General features: G+C 37.0%; 2 protein-coding genes across 2 annotated transcripts; one reads left to right on the forward strand and one right to left on the reverse strand.

Moving 5' to 3' along the window:
- The first annotated feature begins 319 nt into the window (after positions 1 to 319).
- Positions 320 to 18310, forward strand: LOC131780637 (acid-sensing ion channel 2). Its single transcript, XM_059097248.2, has 12 exons — positions 320 to 352; positions 8844 to 9180; positions 9952 to 10373; positions 10788 to 10918; positions 11518 to 11678; positions 15197 to 15313; positions 15949 to 16051; positions 16532 to 16610; positions 16734 to 16788; positions 16914 to 16972; positions 17322 to 17397; positions 17620 to 18310. The coding sequence occupies exons 2-12, from the start codon at positions 8848 to 8850 to the stop codon at positions 17749 to 17751; spliced, it is 1668 nt and encodes a 555-aa protein (XP_058953231.2). The 5' UTR covers positions 320 to 352; positions 8844 to 8847; the 3' UTR covers positions 17752 to 18310.
- Positions 2371 to 4678, reverse strand: LOC131780647 (cerberus). Its single transcript, XM_066165267.1, has 2 exons — positions 4602 to 4678; positions 2371 to 2806 (listed from the first exon to the last, which is right to left on the reverse strand). Exons 1-2 carry the CDS (start codon positions 4676 to 4678, stop codon positions 2371 to 2373), a joined length of 513 nt encoding a protein of 170 aa, XP_066021364.1.
- Positions 18311 to 18385: the final 75 nt, after the last annotated feature.

The following is an 18385-nucleotide window of genomic DNA, read 5'->3' on the forward strand; positions in this document are numbered from 1 at the left end:
CTTGAAGAAGTTTTTTCGGCATTTCTCAAGCGATGTGTTACAAAGACACCCACATCCTTTTATCCTTTAAATTACAAACTGTGATTATTTTTAAAACCAAATTAGAAGGGGGTCTTTAAAACGAAATCATGTTTCTAACGTTAATTCTCAGGTTCCTTTGCTTTTAGTCTCAAGAATTTTTCTTGTTATTTCCCAAGATCCCTTTCAACCCTAAATTCGCGCCAAAACGCGGCTGCACCATACACGCGTTGCCGTACTACAACAACAACAACGAAAGCAGCAAATTATCCGAAATACATAAAAGTCGTTCTGGAAAATCTGCTCTTTGAGTCGGAGGATACAGTCTATGAGGGTAAGATAATATCGCAAGCGTAATCAGTTTCTGTTAAAAAAAAAAATAATAATAATGGCGGAGCTCGCAGAGCGTAGCCCCATAATTATAAAAAATGGTTGTAGCAACCCATCCAGCCAAAAAAAGTTGGACTTATGACCGTGCGACCGTATGACCGACCGCACAAGGTGCTACTTTTAACATGCGTGGTCAACTGTGCCGCGGTCACGCCAAGGTCACGGCTTTGTCCAGTTGTCCAGTGGTCAGTGCACTGGGCTCCACGTCGGACGACCCGGGTTCTAGCCCTGGCCGGGGCAAGGCGTTGTGCCCTTGAGACGTGCGGGCGATCTCCGCTTTTAGGCTTGGCTAAATCTATATATTAACTTTAGCCGTCTTCGAGTAAATAGCAGATTATTCCAAAGTGCCGCGCTCTGACAGATTCTCTCCATTGCCTGAACCGAATTTTATAGAGGGAGTTAACTTTTCTGTCTGAGTAAGGTTAAAGATAATACTGTCATTTACACAGTACTATTCAGCGAAAAAGTTAAAGACTTCAGTCACAGATTACAAAAATGGCATTTTTCTGAGAGCAAACGGCGATTCTGTATTTGGCTTAAAATTTCTGTGATTTTGTGTAGAAGGCCCTCTTCTTCTGATATGCCTTCGTTGGTATGTAACTGATAATACTACACTAAAATGCTATGTCTAGCTTTCTTTCTGACTGTTAATGGTTCCCACGCTTTACTCTAACAAAAGAGGCTTGAATGATTACCCTCAACTGGGCGCTTTTGAAGCAAATCTTGCACATTTACGACACTGGAAGAAGAAGTCTTATACAAAGTACCAGTCAAACATGCATGCATATCAAAAAAGTATCAATGATCAATTGTTCAAACTGAAGTGGTCGTATGCAGAACGCAAGCTTATACCAGATAAATCCTGCCATTATGCATTTCATCTCGAGAATATTTCGGTAAAATTTACCATCATTTTTATTATTGAGAATATGAAATATAATTTTGATTTATTTGAAGTTCTTAACAGTTGAATTCACTTTCAAATCAACCTGAGACAGTCTTCTCGTTTGGCAGGGTGAATGTAGTATAAGGTTGTCTAGGACTTCCTCTAAATGAATTTCTTCACCTCACAGGCGTGTTTCACACTCAAAAAATATTTTCTTGTTTTCCTTCCACTTAACAGCGAGTGAATTTTAAAATGTAACAATCAAATGCGGCAGAAACGCTAGATTGCTAAATTGGGGATGTGTATATGAATGGCTAATTTTACCCCCCAAAAAGTCAGGAGGAGCAACGACAGCGCTTCCATAAAAAGCATCATCGGAATTAGTGTGAGCACTTCTCCGAACTGTAAAAATGGACGAGAGGAATTTTCAAATGAATGTCAAAAGTGATGCGGGATTACTTTGTGTTTGCTTTTCTTTGCCCTGCGATTGGTCTAGAAAACGTGCCTCATCCCCTGAACCAATTAGACGCAAAACGAAACCCCATCTCGACTCGTTTCCCCTAACTTTGATAGTTTTCCTGTTTTTATTTCGGGTTCTTATCGGCTAATGATGATATTAACCTTTATCAAAATTGGCCATTGCGTTTGCTTGGTTTTGTAGTATCGATCAATCAAAAACTTCAGCTTTAATTTGAAGATGCTTTTTCAAATTCATCCTGCGTAATTTAGACAGGAACTGAATCAACGTCTTGCCCACATCAGCTTCCGTATTGGGTAGAGGAGCTAATATGAGCCTTGAACAGAATAAAGTGGTCAGGCACGCGTTTCTAACTTTTCAAAGTTTATTTTTCAACACCTCTAAATTGATCATATGTCTTCAATATGAAGCTTATATATTGGTGTAAATCTAGCCCGGTGTGAAATTTGTCAGATTAATTGTGATTTACTCACATACAATACAATTACATAGTAATACTGTACTAATATTGTATTTTTTTGTAATTTCCATATATACATCTCTAAATAGCACTTTATTGCGATGGCAAAATATCGAGTAACACTTTTCAATCAATATTTTATATGTACCTCAAACTCGCGCACACTCGGCAACTACATTCCGTGATGATTTTAACGTTTTTGACAACTTTCTTAATTTTCCTGGTCGGACAATTCAGCACAACCTTTAATGTTGTAGAATTGACAGGTGTGCAGAACGAGCAAGATTCAAAAGCACCTTTACGAATTGGGATGTAGAACGATCGGCACTGTCCATAGCACATGTTGTTCTCAACCATTTTGGACTCACAACCGCGCTTGCGAATCGTTTGTCGTATCGGCTTCGTTTTACACCATGCTTGGCCAATTTCTTGAGGTGTGATTGGAACAGTGATGCCGCCTTTCGATGTGGGCAATCTGTGTCTTCCCGAGGCTTCAGCAGTTGTAGGCTCTGAGACCACTAAAATGAGACCAAGTAAAATTGCAGAAACCAATCCTCTTTCGGAGGTTGGCATGCTGAAAAAGGACAAGAATATTAAGCTCGTTATATTCTTTTATGTAACAGGGCTTCATGAATTCTGAGTATAAATTCTTTAAAATTTACGAGGGAGTTTGGGTTATGGTATGTAGGACATGATGAACTGAAGTCGGATTCGACTGGTTCCATTGTTACAGCAGGAGTAGTGAAAGCACAGTGATCAAATTTACCTCGATTACGTCGTTGGAAGAATTCAGAGGAAGAATGACAGAAGCACTTATCGGAAGATCAGAGGTTCGATATCCTCTTAGTCAGAATTTTTTCCTTACGAGTATCATGGACAAGAGAGCAAAAGTTGTCAAAGCTGGGTCTGTGTGACTGACTGAAAAGCATCATAATCTTTCACTTTAATCATATTAAAAAGTAGCCTTCATTTCCGTGATAGCAAATTCCGGAATCCTGGCGAGACACAGAATGTTTTGGATTGTGATTACTTTAATATATGATTGTCATTTTAATTATTAGTATTATTACTCATTGATTCAAAATTTACACGGGGCACCACCCAAGAATTTGCTGTAAGTAGTGGTAAAGCATCTGAAGGTTAAAGCGAAAGGTTACTGGTTCTACTTTTTTGTCTCGTTGGGTTAGTTCGCAATATTTGTTTCACAATGCCTGTGTCATTGACTAAAAACTGTCGTCTTTACAGTTTATCTTACCAAATGTTTTTTATTATTACTTAAAGCCCGCGCGCCATAGTCAGATATTTCACACTAACAAATAACGAGGGTACAATGGAAGTTTAGACAACATCTCCTAACACGCATTCGGAAAGTCTTTCCAGTAGAACTTTGAATTCAACAGAAACTACAGAGATCGTTCTCCCTCTCAAAACAGTCATTGTACTATTTGTATACGCTTTGAGCCGTTCTTGATCAGCCTCAGTAGCCCTAAACTCTGAGTTTTATTTCGTTAAGAAGCCAAGTTCTGTTCGTGGGTCGATAGTTAACATGCGAAATTCTTGATGGTTACACGGCTAGTATCTTAAACGATCAAGGTTCAGTGGACATGAAAATAAAAAATTCGTTTTAAAGTAATAGAGTCTATCGATTGTGCATTATTGGTTAATTTTCCAATCTTTACCACTACCCAACTACATTGTAGAATGACCTGAATTACGTTTCATGACCGCATCCCGCAAAGAAAAGATACGCTCCCGCAGTGATATTTACCGTACCAAAAAATGTTTACTGGATGAAGAGATACCAATAAAGGCCTTTTGCGTCTTTTTACCTTATTAATAAAATAGAAAGTTTTGAAATCAATGAGTGTAGGAAGTTGAATTGTACTACTGAGGAGCCAAATGCGTCATTGATTTGCAGAAAACGCATTTGATTAATTTAAACACTGTCTTGATTCGTGAGTAACGAGCCATGTAGTAATAAAAAAAATTCAAATCGGCACACAAATTCTTCTGGCCTCGAGTAACATAACTAACTCAGCAAAAAAAAACTATCTCAGCCTTTAATTGGCTGTTTAAGGTCTATGAACTACGCCGCATTTTCTACTATCGTTCATGAATATTACAATAGAGTCAGATATTATTACCAGAGGCAATTAGGGTGTGTTTCATGCCACTTACTTGGTTAAAACGAGGGAATCCAGCACAAGATATATGTAACTTATGTTATCCGCCTTTTAGGAAAGAGTGCAAGATTGCATCTATAGTACCCGATATTCATAACAATTCATTCCTTTGAAAAAGCCGCTCTTCTCGTCACGTCCGTCTAACAACACCAAATGCAAATGTTGAAATGATGCGCCTATTCTTACCTCCGTGCACACCCACGCACATCATGACGGTAGAACACGCACCGCACAAAAACGCCTCGCAAAATATCACGCGACATGCTGAGTCACAGATCTCAAAAGTGACCAGCGACCGACAACTTTTTCACTTTCGTTGAATGTTACTTTTAACTTAAAACTATATTTTGTCTTACTGGTGCCTTGCGACTAATTTTTTCTGCGGAAAAATTCATTTCTTCATCACGGCACAGGATGTTATAAAATTATGTGTTAAATTAATTTTCCACGTCTAATTTTATCTATTCAGAACTACCCACGCGATTCACAAAAAAAAAAACAAAAAAAAAACGGTCACACACCTTTTTGATTTACTGACGGAAGCTAATTTTGATGTTCGAATCTGCGGAATGTTTTTCTGTGATTTGATTTCAAATCCTCTGCCCGGAGGAAAGCTTTTGTTATGAATTTATGGATTTAACCTAAAGCTAAGCATATATATTTATTTTTCATATTTCTCAAGAACTTACAGGAAGAAAAGAACGAGGATGTTGCTCAATGTTCTGCGCTGTAAACATTTCCGATTGTTATTCCTAATCTACGTAGAAATTGCTTAATTAGGAAGCTCTTGCTTACGAGAATAACAGATTTGACGTACGCTTTTGTGTAATCATTTGTAGGTATCCTTTTGTTTTAACAGACGTCTTGAAGCAGATGTATTCAAATAACTTGTATTTATCGACACAAAAATTACGAGCTCCTCTTTAGGCTCTAAGGGAAATTTAATAATAATCTCCTTGCATTCATAATTCCAGGCTAGTATAGACATTCATTGAAAATTTATTCTGATTCTTAATTTCTATCAGCCAATTGAATTTAGATCAAAGTAGGCAAGGATAACGAATAAAAGCTCCGTAAGCCAGTTTGAGGTTGTTTAACCTGGATAAATAAATTTGTGTAGGAAATTATACAGTGGACATAAAACGTGTCCAATGACAATTCAATATTTGTATTGATGCTTTAAAAAAGATGGATGTAGTCTTTTTATAGTAGTGTTTGCTAGGAGGTTTTCCTAAAATAACCATTTAACTGGAAAACTGTTGATGCACCATCGAGTCGGTGGATGAAAATTCATCTGATGGCCCACGTTTGTTTTTGAGTAAAATTGCACATTTGACACGGATATCAACCTTGATATCCTTTCACCCATTTCGAGGAGAGTGTTCGGCTAAATTTTCGAATTTTACAGTTTTGTGAGTGGCTTGAGTTTGGTTGAATTTCAAGTTTGCCTGTAGGGCAACTTGCCGGTTTACTTGACTAAATAAACCGGAAGAACTTGCTTGCGTTGCATTATTCCTGAAATGTCGAGCTCTCTGTTAAGACTGATAAATCAATCGCTTTCCTTTGACTATTTATTTTCTAGAGGTGAAGAATTTTCCACTTATCAAAGTTTTTCTTTTTCATTATGACTGTTTATTTGCCTTTAATTTAAGTTATCGAAATCAAACCAGTGATGGGTCTGAAATTTTTCTATTCCTTGCAAAATGTAATTGAAGTATTGATCGCAGTTCTTTCTATTAGAAAAACTGTGAAAATTTAGGTTGAAGATAAACAATTTGGTAGAGTTCCAATTGAATATTAACCCAGGATAATCGTACTTATATAGTTGCCCTAATCTCGGCCAATATCGCTTTCTTATGACTTGGTCATTTTACTCTTCTCTTTCTTGAAAAGTGAAGTGTTTAATGGGTTGCGTGGAGGCCCTGTGAAAGGTTAGAGGTAAAAATTGCTGGACAAGGCTTTCTTTATTCATAATCAGTCTACAAAATAATTACAGAAAGAGGCCTACTAATCGAAAGCCAGGATTACAAGGTTTTCGTTTATTCGTTTAAAACTTAACATTGAAAAGTAGCACGGTATGACGTCATACTAGTTTATAAATCGACTAAAATACTAAACAAAGACCAATATTGTTCTCATGCGTCTATTTATCGCCAAAGTTTGTTTAAGAAAAGAAAAAAAAATGCATATGTATGCAGTCTACAAGAACTCAAATATATGAGGCCTAAACAAGCACATGAATAAGTGGTGCAGACAATTCACTGTGTAAAAGCATCCAAACATCTGTACCTTTTTCATGAGCTTCTTCATGAAGTATTACATTTAAGACAGTTGTCTTGATCCGATGTATTGCTTTTAAATCAATTTCATTGATGTTCAACCGTTATTGAATCGATGTTTATTTTGATAATCCATATTCGCTAAGTTTTCTGATACTTCCGACCTGATTTCTCATGGCCTAAAGTTGCCACTAAGCCCTTTTGTTGAAACTGCCCGTGATAGCGGGTAATTTTGGCAATATATTAAGTAATACGATAAATTGTTAAAAGTTATCCGTATTGGCTTGAATGTTGCTTTAGATCAGGAGCCATAATAAAGATTTTAACAGATAACACTTTGTCGTAAGTTCAGCGCTACACGAAAATGTGCGTACGGATTTGAAAAAATTTACTGGTTCACGAAAATGAAAAGGAAAGGCATTCAAATAAAGATGATTTACAAGTAAGAAGCGTCAGTGTTTCAAGCCTTTCTATCGCTGAATAACTTTTTTTTTACAGGGAAATTACAATGTTTATGATTAATTGGTAACAGGGCTTCGTGTTGTCGAATTCGGTCAGTAATCATACTTAGGAGTGATAAGTCGCACTCCCGCTTGGCGGTCATCCGATTTAGTCAATCACTTATATAATTGCAGACCGAATTGAAATCCACAACGGTCCCCGCATTACTATAACCCATGTTGGTCTAAGAAGATACACATGCGATACGTTTTAATTATTTCGGCCCTGAGAGCTGAGACCTACCAGTCTGCGATGTTCTGGCCTAGAGAGCTCTTATGACCGATTATGATATGCAAGGAGGGATCGGTTAATATGCCTGAGCATCAGGTAGAAAATCTGAGCCATCGAAGTCATCTAATTTGCATGCAACACAATAGTCCGATCCAATGTTACGATATTAGATGTTTACTGAAAGTTAACTCTTATCGACCAATCAGGGTATCTAATGCAGCAATATATAAGTTGATTCAACAAGATCTGTGCCCGTTCTTTTTATCATTTGTTTTCTTTGGTTCTCCCTTGTGTACACGATATTATAATTTCTTAATGTTTTCGATTATTGTGTTTAAACTCGGATTTTATCACTGACTTGGGCAGTATAAACATCTGCTGCACAGTGTTGATTGGTTGTATTGTATATCTTATATCTACTGCTGTGAAAAGACAAAAATATTTTGCGCAAAGTAGGAAAAGACTTGTTTTGTTGATGATGAACAAAATTTAAGAAGTCCATCCTAGTTGCTATCCTTTTTCCGGCTCTGCATTCTCCATCGCTACAAGCATGTCCAGTAGAAACATCGTTCATGACAATTCTGCGTAAGTACCCGAGAAACTAAACTTTCATTAAAAAGGGCCGGGCCATCATGATTAAACAGATAACCACTGCTTTATGCAAACTGGATAAATAATTTACGTTTAGAAAAGGACGCTTAATGTCGACAGTATCTCTTATGCTGGTCCTTTAGTACTCTATTCATCATAGGATTAGTGTATGGCCAGTCATTCAGAACTGCTTCCTAGATTTTCAAAAGGATTCGCTTCCAAACTGTGCTATCAAAACAAATCTGCAGTCGATTGAATTGCGTGAAATATCTGCGTTGCATATAATTTTGAGCCAGTTTTACATCCAATTCTCGTTTTATCATTCATATATCTACTATGAAACTAATATGTTCAAGAATATTTAGACTAGCGTGAAAATTAGATTTTCCCCAATTTCAGTGGTTGCGATGTTTGCAAAATGTTTTAAAGGTTCAACCAGTTTCAAATTGTTAATGAGGACAAGGGTTACCAAGGTAAAGGAAAGAAATTATTCGCAGTAAGCATATTTTATTCCTCACTGCAACGGTTACTTCCAAATTTTAATATGTGATATAAATGTGTTGTATAGTGTACAATAGTTCTGATGAAAAATTTTAGAAAAACGCAGCAGAGAAACTATTGAAAGCGAAGACAAATTAATTTTTTCCAAGATTTATTTATCTTAAATCGTATTTGTAACGAAATCATGTAATATAGTTTTTAGCAGATAACGACGTATAATTTCAAGTTCACTTTGGCCACAATTATTTCTTCTGATTACGAGTGGATATCTTCTACATCCATCCATATCATCTGTCGTTGATTAATACCTTTCCTCCGTCTGAAGTTACATGCCAGGGGCTGCTGCGGAGTATTCGGATAATAGTGGTGAAACAAAAGATTTTCCTCTCAAAAAGAAAACAACAGAACTTCAGGAATCACAGGGGGACTATGGAAAAGATGAACCGTCCTCATTCAAGAAACTTGTGTCGCACTATGCAGCCACTACTACTGCACATGGTGTGGGGAGGATAGCGGACGCGAAGAGTTCATTAGTGAGGCGTTTGATATGGAGTTTGGTCAGTGTTGGTCTGTACGCAACAGTGTTTTGGATGTGTATTGCCTTAGTTGTATTATACATGAAAAAACCAGTTGTGTCCAGAACAGAGATGAGCTTTGAGGAGGTGAGGATATTTCTGGTTTCTCGCAAATAAGGATAGATCGTGGCAAACAGATTATTACAATCTAATCTTGGTCTAATTAAAGCTTACTAACAGCTCACCAAATGACTTTTCAAAGCTAACTATTTTACATTATAATGATGTACGTTTTTCGGTTATTATTTCCTTCCTAGTTTTGTTGTAAGCGAGAAAAACTTTTTTGGAGTTTCGCACCTTAAACAGCATGTCAGTCCGGCTGAAAGTGATGTAAATGTGTTGTATAGTGTACAATAGTTCTGATGAAAAATTTTAGAGAAAACGCAGCAGAGAAACTGTTGAAAGCGAAGGCAAATTCATTTTTTCCAAGATTTATTTATCTTATCGACTTTAAATATTCTTATTGCGGAACAGTGTGGTGAATTATGATATTTAGGTAAAAAGAAGGCCTTTGTTTTGACATGTGCGTTGCTATCTAATCTCTTTTTCCGTTCTGGGCAGGACTTTGATATGTGACAGGATTAAATGTTTTTCGTTGTAGGCGTTACTGGTTATACATGAGTATGCAAATAATTATGAGCCAAACTCGCTCGTCCTTTTTGCCTGGTACGAAAAAAATTTCAATTCTATTTCTCAAGCTTACCTGGGTAGTTAACACCTCAAAGAAAATATGGATATTGTGTTTTCCGCGTGTGGAAACTGGAAGAATGATAATGTTTTAAATGTGTTATCAGTCTTACGAGAATTTGAAGCCAAAATAAGGGGGAGCTTCTAATGGTTTACCATTCCTCGTTGCAGTCCCTGGACTTCCCTGCAGTCACAATCTGTAATTTGAATATGATAAGGAAAGAAAAGCTGGAAACACTGCAAAAAACAATCCTTCTCCGAGTGATTGAAGGCCTGGAACAAAGAAGTGGGAGAAGACCGACCAGTCTAGAACAGCGAGTTAACATTACAAGCATAAACGCAACCGAAGATGTTATACGACAGAAAATTCAGGCAATAGCAAAATTTAAGAAGGAATATCTTCTATCCAAGGCAAAGAACGCAGACGAGAAGGAAATTTTATCCAACGCTGAGGTGGATATTAAAAGCTTAGAAAATAACTTCTTAGATAAGGTTTTGAAAAGTATCCCTGAGGATGAGCTGTCCAAGGTTGGACATGATCTGGATGAGATGTTAAAGTACTGCCGATGGTCGTCTTTTAATTGTAAAACAGGGTAAGTGAGGGATTTTCCGGGTATTTTTACTTCCTTTGGAAGTATAGGTCAAAGTTATCCAATGCGAGGTTTTCTTCATAGAGACGTTCAATGCCTGAAAATACCTGAAAACTATTCGTGCATACAGTATTCCTTCTAACTGATTAATGCAGCTTAAGCATTTAAGGGCCCCTACTTATTTAAATAAGTGACAACATACTAACATTTATTATAGAAATATTGTTATCAATGATACTACTTCTACTAATATCACGACTTGTGATAAAGATAATGATAATACAACAACATTGATATTCTAAGTAGTAATAGCGGAAACAACGATGAAGACGATTGCGACAACGATTGCAATTGCGATAAGGATAGAGATAATGAATGTAATTAGGTATTGTATGCATTTTCGTTCTGATTAAGCAGTAGTCTCAGAACGCTTTGGCGCCACTTCTGGCATTGGAAGTACGGTAACTGTTACATATTCAACTCAGGATTAACTGAGAATGGAACAAAGCTTCCTGTTATGAATACGGATAGAGCTGGACCTAATAACGGTAAGTGGTTCCACGTTTAATAAGTTTAGTTTAACCTTCCATTTACTGACATAGTGTCCTGTACTTGGAAATCTTTATGAGCTTCATTTAGCCAAATGAAATTAGGGAAGAAATAAATGCTATATTTGAAAAAAGTGAGACATCTACAGTATAGAACACTGCTGGACTGTCATTCTCCACTAATTCGTGTTGCACTGGTAATAGATTATCACAGCTTTAACGACTGGAATAATATTCTTTCTCACTATGAAGACTGCTTTTCATATTAATAAATTCTAGAGGTCTATTTCTAGGGTATCCTAACGTTTGAACCAAAACAAAAAAGCGTCGTCAAATACTGAACCCTATGGATCGTAATATGCGTTTTAAGTGGCCCTTAAAATTGGCTCTGCATGGCTATCTAAACCAAGCTCCCTACCTCTCTGTGGAGCAGAGTGCACTCCTGAAACAGTTTTCCCCTCAAGAGAAACAAAGGAAAAAGCCCCATAGCGATCATTTTAATTTTTTCTATGGTCTTATATGCTCAGATTGTATCCTTCCACACACCCATTCTCGCTAGATGCACTTTGAACTGAACAGAACGCCTTAATTTTGTTTAGGTCTAGAGTTGGATATCTTCATTAATCAACAAAGTTATACAAGGTTGACTGATGAGGCTGGTGTCAGAGTTGTATTAACCGACCAATCGCGAATGCCTTTTCCGTTTGACGAAGGTTTTAGTATTCCCACTGGATTTGCAACGTCGATTGGAATCAAAAGGGTGATAGTTCTTACTTATATGATATTATTATATTTATATTATATTATTATTATTATTATTATTATTATTATATTATGTGGTGGGTAGAACTAATTGTGTTGTGGTGTTGTACAAATCGCTACAATCAACAACAACAACAACCTTTATTTATGTGTCAAATCTAAAATAGCAGTTATACAACCACTAACTGGGGACACTAAATACTACCTAAAAATTTGAGAAATTTAAAAATAAAACAATATATATGTACAATTTAAAATCTAACCTAAGTCTTACATAAAAGGCAGTTTTCACATTTACTATCAGTCAATTTAGAAACAAGGTCTATTCTACGTATGTTACATTTAAAAGATGATATGGATGTCAGTTCTCTTACATTTCTTGGTACAATTGCCCATATTTTGGGTCCCATATATCTAAGCGAATGTTTTCCAAAAGTGACAGTATTAAATCTAGGTATACCAAAATCATTATTACGCAGTGTGTACCTAAGTTGTGGAATTTGAAAAAGGCTACATATGTAATTAGGAGATAAATTGTTCTTTACCTTATACATAAGAATGGCTATGTCCTGTAGTCTTCTGTTCTGCAGTGTACTTAGGTTAGCCATGTCTAATAATTTATCATAACTACTCCCCTTATCACAGTAAACTGCCCTAAGTGCCCTTTCTTGAATACGTTCCAATTTTCTAGTATCACTCGCCCTACAAAAATGCCAGACAAGATGGCTGTATGTTAAATACGGAAGAATGGCTGCCTTAAACAACTTCAGCTTGGTGTCTGTTGGTATCATATTCCTGAGCCTCATCAGGACTCCAACACGCTGGCTACTCCTCTTACAAATGTTAGCAATGTGTTCATCAAATTGAAGCCTATTGTCTATATATACCCCAAGAAGTTTTAAACACTTGGTAGATTTAACTTCATTGTCATCAATTATAATACTATCCATATCATTATTTTTATTCCCAAGTGTCATTGTCTGATACTTGTCATAGTTCCCTTTTAAGAAATTCGATCTATACCATCTGGAGGCTAATTCGGCACTTGCTATTAACTTATCATGCACCTCAGTAACATTACTGCCTGCAGCATGGAACTGGTGGTCGTCTGCATACATATTGATATTAGAATTAGAATTTACACTGTATGTCAGATCATTTTGGAACATGTTCCATATCAATGGTCCAAATGCGGAGCCCTGTGGACATCCCCTTGACCCCCTCTCCCACTCACTCACTGTGGATCCCAACTTCACCCTATTGTACCGATCAGTGAAGTAGGAGTCCAACAATTTTAGACTGTTCCCCCGAATACCATAAGCCTTTAATTTAGCAAGTGTGAGTGGATAGTAGAGGGAATCAAAGGCTTTACTCATGTCCGTAGAAAGAACACCTACCACTTTATGTTCATCTAAAGATATCTTCCAATTCTCTGTCATAGCCAGTAGAGCTGTTTCGCAGCTATGATTTTTCCTGTAGGCTGTAAGTTTATCACATAATTTATCATTGAAACTATAATTAAGCTGTTTACTAAGTAACTGTTCAAAAATCTTATTTATAGTAACTTGTACAGTTATGGGCCTATAGTTCTTTTTCTCATGGGGGTCCTCTTTCTTAAATACTGGTGTCCACTCTCCTTTCTTCCACACCGCAGGCCACTCACCCAATGTTATACATGAATTGTATAATGCTGTCAGAGGCCCTGATAGCTCTCTAGCACCCAGCTTAAATGCTTTGGGGGGGACACCATCCCAACCAGTACTCTTTCTGGGGTTAATACTTTCCAGTGCGGTCTCCACCTCAAGTATCTCCAGATTCCGAAACTGGAAGTCTTGATGGCCTATCATATTCTCTGTGATATTCCGAACACTTGAATGAGTCACAAAAGAAGAGTCAGTAATGCCTTCTGTGTCACCAATACCATCAGCAATGGTAGAAAAATAGTGACATAGATGATTTGCAATCTTACTTTGATCATGACTTATCGCTCCTTCAATGTTTAAGCTCAACTCATTAGTGGTACCCTTATTCCTCTTTTCACTCAAGAAGGGCATAAATGTTTTATAGAACTCACCAGGCTTACATTTCAATTTAGTAGTTTGATCTTTCCAATACTCCCTTATCGCCTTTCTCCTGAGTCTAGTGGCCTCGTTTCTTGCTTTACGTTTAGCCTCCCAATTCTCTCTGTTTTGCACCTTCAGATATTTCTTTGCTGCTCTTCTCTTAGCCCTAATGGCTTTTTTCCATTCGTTTGTCATATAAGGGACATCTTGAGTCCTCACTCTCATTTTCTTTTCCGGAAGATGCTCATCAACAATACTAGATAACAATGTTTCCAAAAAACTGGTCTTATCATCAGCAGTATCAAAAATTTCACCTACATGCCAGGGAGCCTGCATCAGTTCGTCCTTATACTTTTCTGCGTCAAGATGTTTAAATGATCTAAATTTAACAATCTTGCCTTTTTGAGGTTTTACCTTCTCATTCAAGAACCCATATACAAGTGCATGATCACTGATCTCTGGGTTATATACTCCACAGTCACCAAACAATTGTGGTTGGTTGGTGAGAATAACATCTATCAGACTGTGTGTAGTAATTGATCCTTGCATTTGTATCCTTGTAGGTGTGGTTATCATACAGTCAAATCCCTGTTCCACTTCAAGGTCAAGCAGTAGTTTACCCTCAGTGCTATCTGGCTTAAGCCTATTCAAATTCAAGTCACCAGTCATTATAACAGTTGAGTACTGCAATCCAGCCCAGTTGGAAATATGGCTCAGTTCTTCTTCTAGCAATAGTTGATAACTTCCAGTGACTTTCTTTGGTGGCCTATAGATAGCCACGACTATTGCATTTCTTGATTTAAGGCCAATCTCTAGTGCCAGAGGCTCGATTGTTTTGTATTTCCTTTCAATGGATATCCTCTTAGATTGTATCTTGGAAGAAACAAACATGAGAACTCCACCACCTCCTTTCTTCCTATCATTCCGGTGTAAATAATAACCCGGTATGAGAAACTGACAATCTGGGTACGATCCATCAATTTTTGTCTCACTTACAGCCATAATTTGCACAGTTGATTTGAGAATAATATCCTTCAATTCCTCAAATTTATTCTGGATACTGTTTATATTTAAATGACACACCAATAAATCCTTGCCATTCTTTTGTCTGGCAGTTTGAAGTGGGTCAATCATCAGTGTAGCGTCCTCCTGTTCCAAGTCAGTCTCCACTACCTCCTCCGAAATTGCCAACGATTCAGTAATATAATTGCTCACATCATAGAATGGTAGCTGTTCCATTAAATGTCTAGAAATACACATTGGGCAGATCGATAGTTAATTTTGATAAAGAAATCATGACTGATATGTAGATTAGTTGGTTTACTATACTCTATAACAAATATTCATTTTTGGAGGGCGTTGATTCATGATTTATCGTACACCACTTTTATTACTTAATTGTTCTTTAAAGTTTTTATCACTATTTTACTATCCCATTACTATTATCGTACAGAAATTCGTTAAAAGAGTAGATCCGTATCTAAACAACAGCTGTGTTGACGATGGGAAAGCCGGAGTGGATACTCGGACCATTTACACAGAAAAGTACTACGTAAATTACTCGACCCAGGCAAGACTAAAGTATTTAAAATACGCTTACATTTATACTTTGAAGTCTCCCGTACCGCTGCAAAGTACATTTATTTTATTATAGCGTAGAACCACCATTTTTTATCTGACAACAAACAACCATGATAAGGTAAAAATAAAAAAAAATAAAAAACATCAAGAACGTTCTCTGGCGAAAACGATTAAAAAATTATGAGTTTCGCGGCGACTGCCTGAACTGCAGTCTTCGAACTGCAGTTTTCAGGCAGTTGAAAGCTCGTAATGTTTGAATCATCTTAAGCCAGAGATCGTTCTTAAATTTTTTGCCCTGGCTGCGGCCCTTCAATATTTTCAAACGTGGTAAGGTCCAATCACTGACTGTTGTTAAATTTGAGTTTATAGTATGCTTATTTTGGGATCAAAAGATTGCCTTGATTCTGTCGTGTAGTGAAATGGAAATAAAAAGGGAAAACTTTCCATCGTAAACAGGAATGGAGTATCCTGGTCTGAAGTTGTTCAGCAGTCCTTCCTTCCCCACCCCTTTCCACCTCATGCAACGGATTTACACCGTACCATTTTGTTGAATATGCCTCCGTGCCTAACTAAAACTCTCTCGTTTTTAGATCAATACTTTCTTGTATATATTTATCTTCTTAGGCTTGTAGAATGTCGTGTTTAGCATCCGAAGAAGTCGAGACATGCAACTGCTCCGAAGCAAGATTTCCCATCAACAGTTCAGCATGTTTTAGTGAGGAGCAGAGTGAGTTTGTTGGATCGTACTTGCAATTTCCAGTGATGACAACCACACTCTCACAAATCTTTCTAATAGTAACAATAGTTTTGAATGAAAGCGATCTTCGCAGTAATGAACATCACATAAGCAGTAGTGAAAGTGAGGCTTGGCACAAGTTCAGGTGTGTACGGGATTTGAACCCATGACCTCTGCGGTACCGGTGCAGTGCTCTACTAACTGAGCTAACAAGCCAGCTGGGGGCTGGTCATTTCGCTGGTTCGTAAAATAACCGTGAAATCATGAATTAATAACATAACCTTTGCGATACTGGTGCAGTGCTCTACCAACTGGGAGCTGGTCATTATGTTGGTTTGTAATAAACGCGCGAAGTGAAGAATAAATGACTATGAATTTATGAAAATCAAATTTGTGATCTGCCGATTAAGAAGTGAATGAAAGTGATCTTCACAGTTTGTAATAGTTTTTTTTCTCCTTTTTACCAACCAGACAAATGCATTAACGATATACTAAGAAAGTTCACTAAAACTGGACTGGATTGTATCGCTAAATGTCCACAACCATGTTTGTAAGTAACAATAAGTTCATTTTTTATGTTACTCGTTGATAAATATCTCCTAAGGCGAAATTGGCATAAAGTAAAGTTGTTAGTAGACTTCATACTTACTTTCCATGTTTTTCCTCTCCCCAGAGAGAACGCTTTCAGTCGTTCAGTTTCAAGTGCAGGCTGGTCAACGGCATTTGATGTAATTTTTCCTTTTTTAAGAATATCACCATCTCTTAGTCCAACAGTATTTGAGTTTATTAAATTTAATGCCAATTCATCGTATTTCCCCGCAAATCATGAGTCCAGTTGTCTTGGTTTTCACAGGCCATGATTCGGAGGCTTTATCTCAAGAATCACCCCAAGGCAAAACACATCGCGTTAAGGTACTAGTTTGTTAAGTAATAGCCTATGCCTCATTTCGCATTTTTCTATAGATTTATTTGTTCAAACACGATTTTCCTCTATTCAAAACAAATATCCTAATCATTCAATTTCAACTGCTAGCGAGGCTAATCAATTGATTTGGGCCATTTTTTTTTTTTTTACAAGGCATGATTCACCCTCTAACACCTTCTGCCTGAGAGGGATTTTGAATTTTAAAGTCGTAAAGCTTGAATAATCTCATTCGAGCGAAAGACTAACCTATGTAAGTTAAACAAGGGGTTACAAATTTAACCATCTAAAAAGCAGTTGTTGTCTGATAGGTTGAAAGAAGTCGTCATTTTTCCACAGGGACAATTTTCTAAGACTGCAAATATTTTATGAAGATCTAAGTGTTTTTAAAACCATCAACGAAGAGGCATACAAGGTAAACTTATTGAAGCTTTAAATACAGAATGACAAAAACAAGCCGGGTAGAAGCTGGCGACGATTTAACAAAAAATGCAGGTTGATTCGTGTAATTTCTGCTACAGATTGCATTATTTTAACGATAAAGTTTACTTACAGTACTGACTGTTACAATAGTCTTGTAACAATTAACATGTATTTTAGCTTCCTTTAACGACTTTAATATCGCTCTACTTTGCAGATCGAAAACCTCCTCGCTGATATCGGAGGTCAGTTGGGCCTGTGGATTGGTTGTTCAGTTATGACTTTTGTAGAATTATTAGAATTCATGGCCAACTTGTTGGGTTACCTGTGGGAAAAGTGGCATAAGTAGTTGTCAAGCAGAAGAGGAAAATAGCAACTCAGGAAGCTCTAAGCCCTCTGAGCTTAAATCTTCGCGTGGCACGTTTATTTTTTTGCCTTGTATCAGTCTCTTTTAACAGTATATTTTGTTTGTTTGCAATCAGTTAGCCAACAGTTTATGTAAAAGTTAATCTGGAGCGTGTGACCTTTTAATAGAACTCGGTTACTGAATTGGCTAAATAAGAAAATTCCTAGAAAGCTGGAGTATGCGAGGAACAAACTTTATGAAACTTTCTTAATAATTTAAACCTATGAGAACGGTTTTCAGAGCGCATTTCTTGCCCTTACTTAGTGAACGGAAATGCCTTTTAGTGTTTGCCAATACCGTATTAATGAGTAAAGAGGGTCCCCAATACAAGAAGATACTTAAGATTAAAGAATGTCTTTAGGTCTGATGCAAAGTCAGAAGACAGGGTCAGTATAAATGCGTCGAGTATATATGGTGGATTATCTCACAAACTACATGGATATGAGCGCGGTAACCCGTGATACATTACGAAACAAGACAACTAAGAACTCCATGTGAACTTTAAAATAACTAATATTAATAAAGATAAAGAACTTTCAGTAACTCATGGCAAACTCTGAGTTACAAAAATGGATAT

Source organism: Pocillopora verrucosa, chromosome 4 (assembly GCF_036669915.1).
Source record: "Pocillopora verrucosa isolate sample1 chromosome 4, ASM3666991v2, whole genome shotgun sequence".
Lineage (NCBI taxonomy): Eukaryota > Metazoa > Cnidaria > Anthozoa > Scleractinia > Pocilloporidae > Pocillopora > Pocillopora verrucosa.

What these genes read in the sequence shown, in the direction of transcription:
- LOC131780637 (XM_059097248.2), top strand. Translation starts at nt 8,848, where the DNA reads ATGCCAGGGGCTGCTGCGGAGTATTCGGATAATAGTGGTGAAACAAAA. An exon ending in ACGTAAATTACTCGACCCAG is followed by an intron (nt 15,314 to 15,948) that starts GCAAGACTAAAG and finishes TTATCTTCTTAG; the next exon opens with GCTTGTAGAATGTCGTGTTT. An exon ending in GCAAAACACATCGCGTTAAG is followed by an intron (nt 16,973 to 17,321) that starts GTACTAGTTTGT and finishes ATTTTTCCACAG; the next exon opens with GGACAATTTTCTAAGACTGC.
- LOC131780647 (XM_066165267.1), bottom strand. Translation starts at nt 4,678, where the DNA reads ATGTCGCGTGATATTTTGCGAGGCGTTTTTGTGCGGTGCGTGTTCTAC. An exon ending in GTGCGTGGGTGTGCACGGAG is followed by an intron (nt 2,807 to 4,601) that starts GTAAGAATAGGC and finishes GTCCTTTTTCAG; the next exon opens with CATGCCAACCTCCGAAAGAG.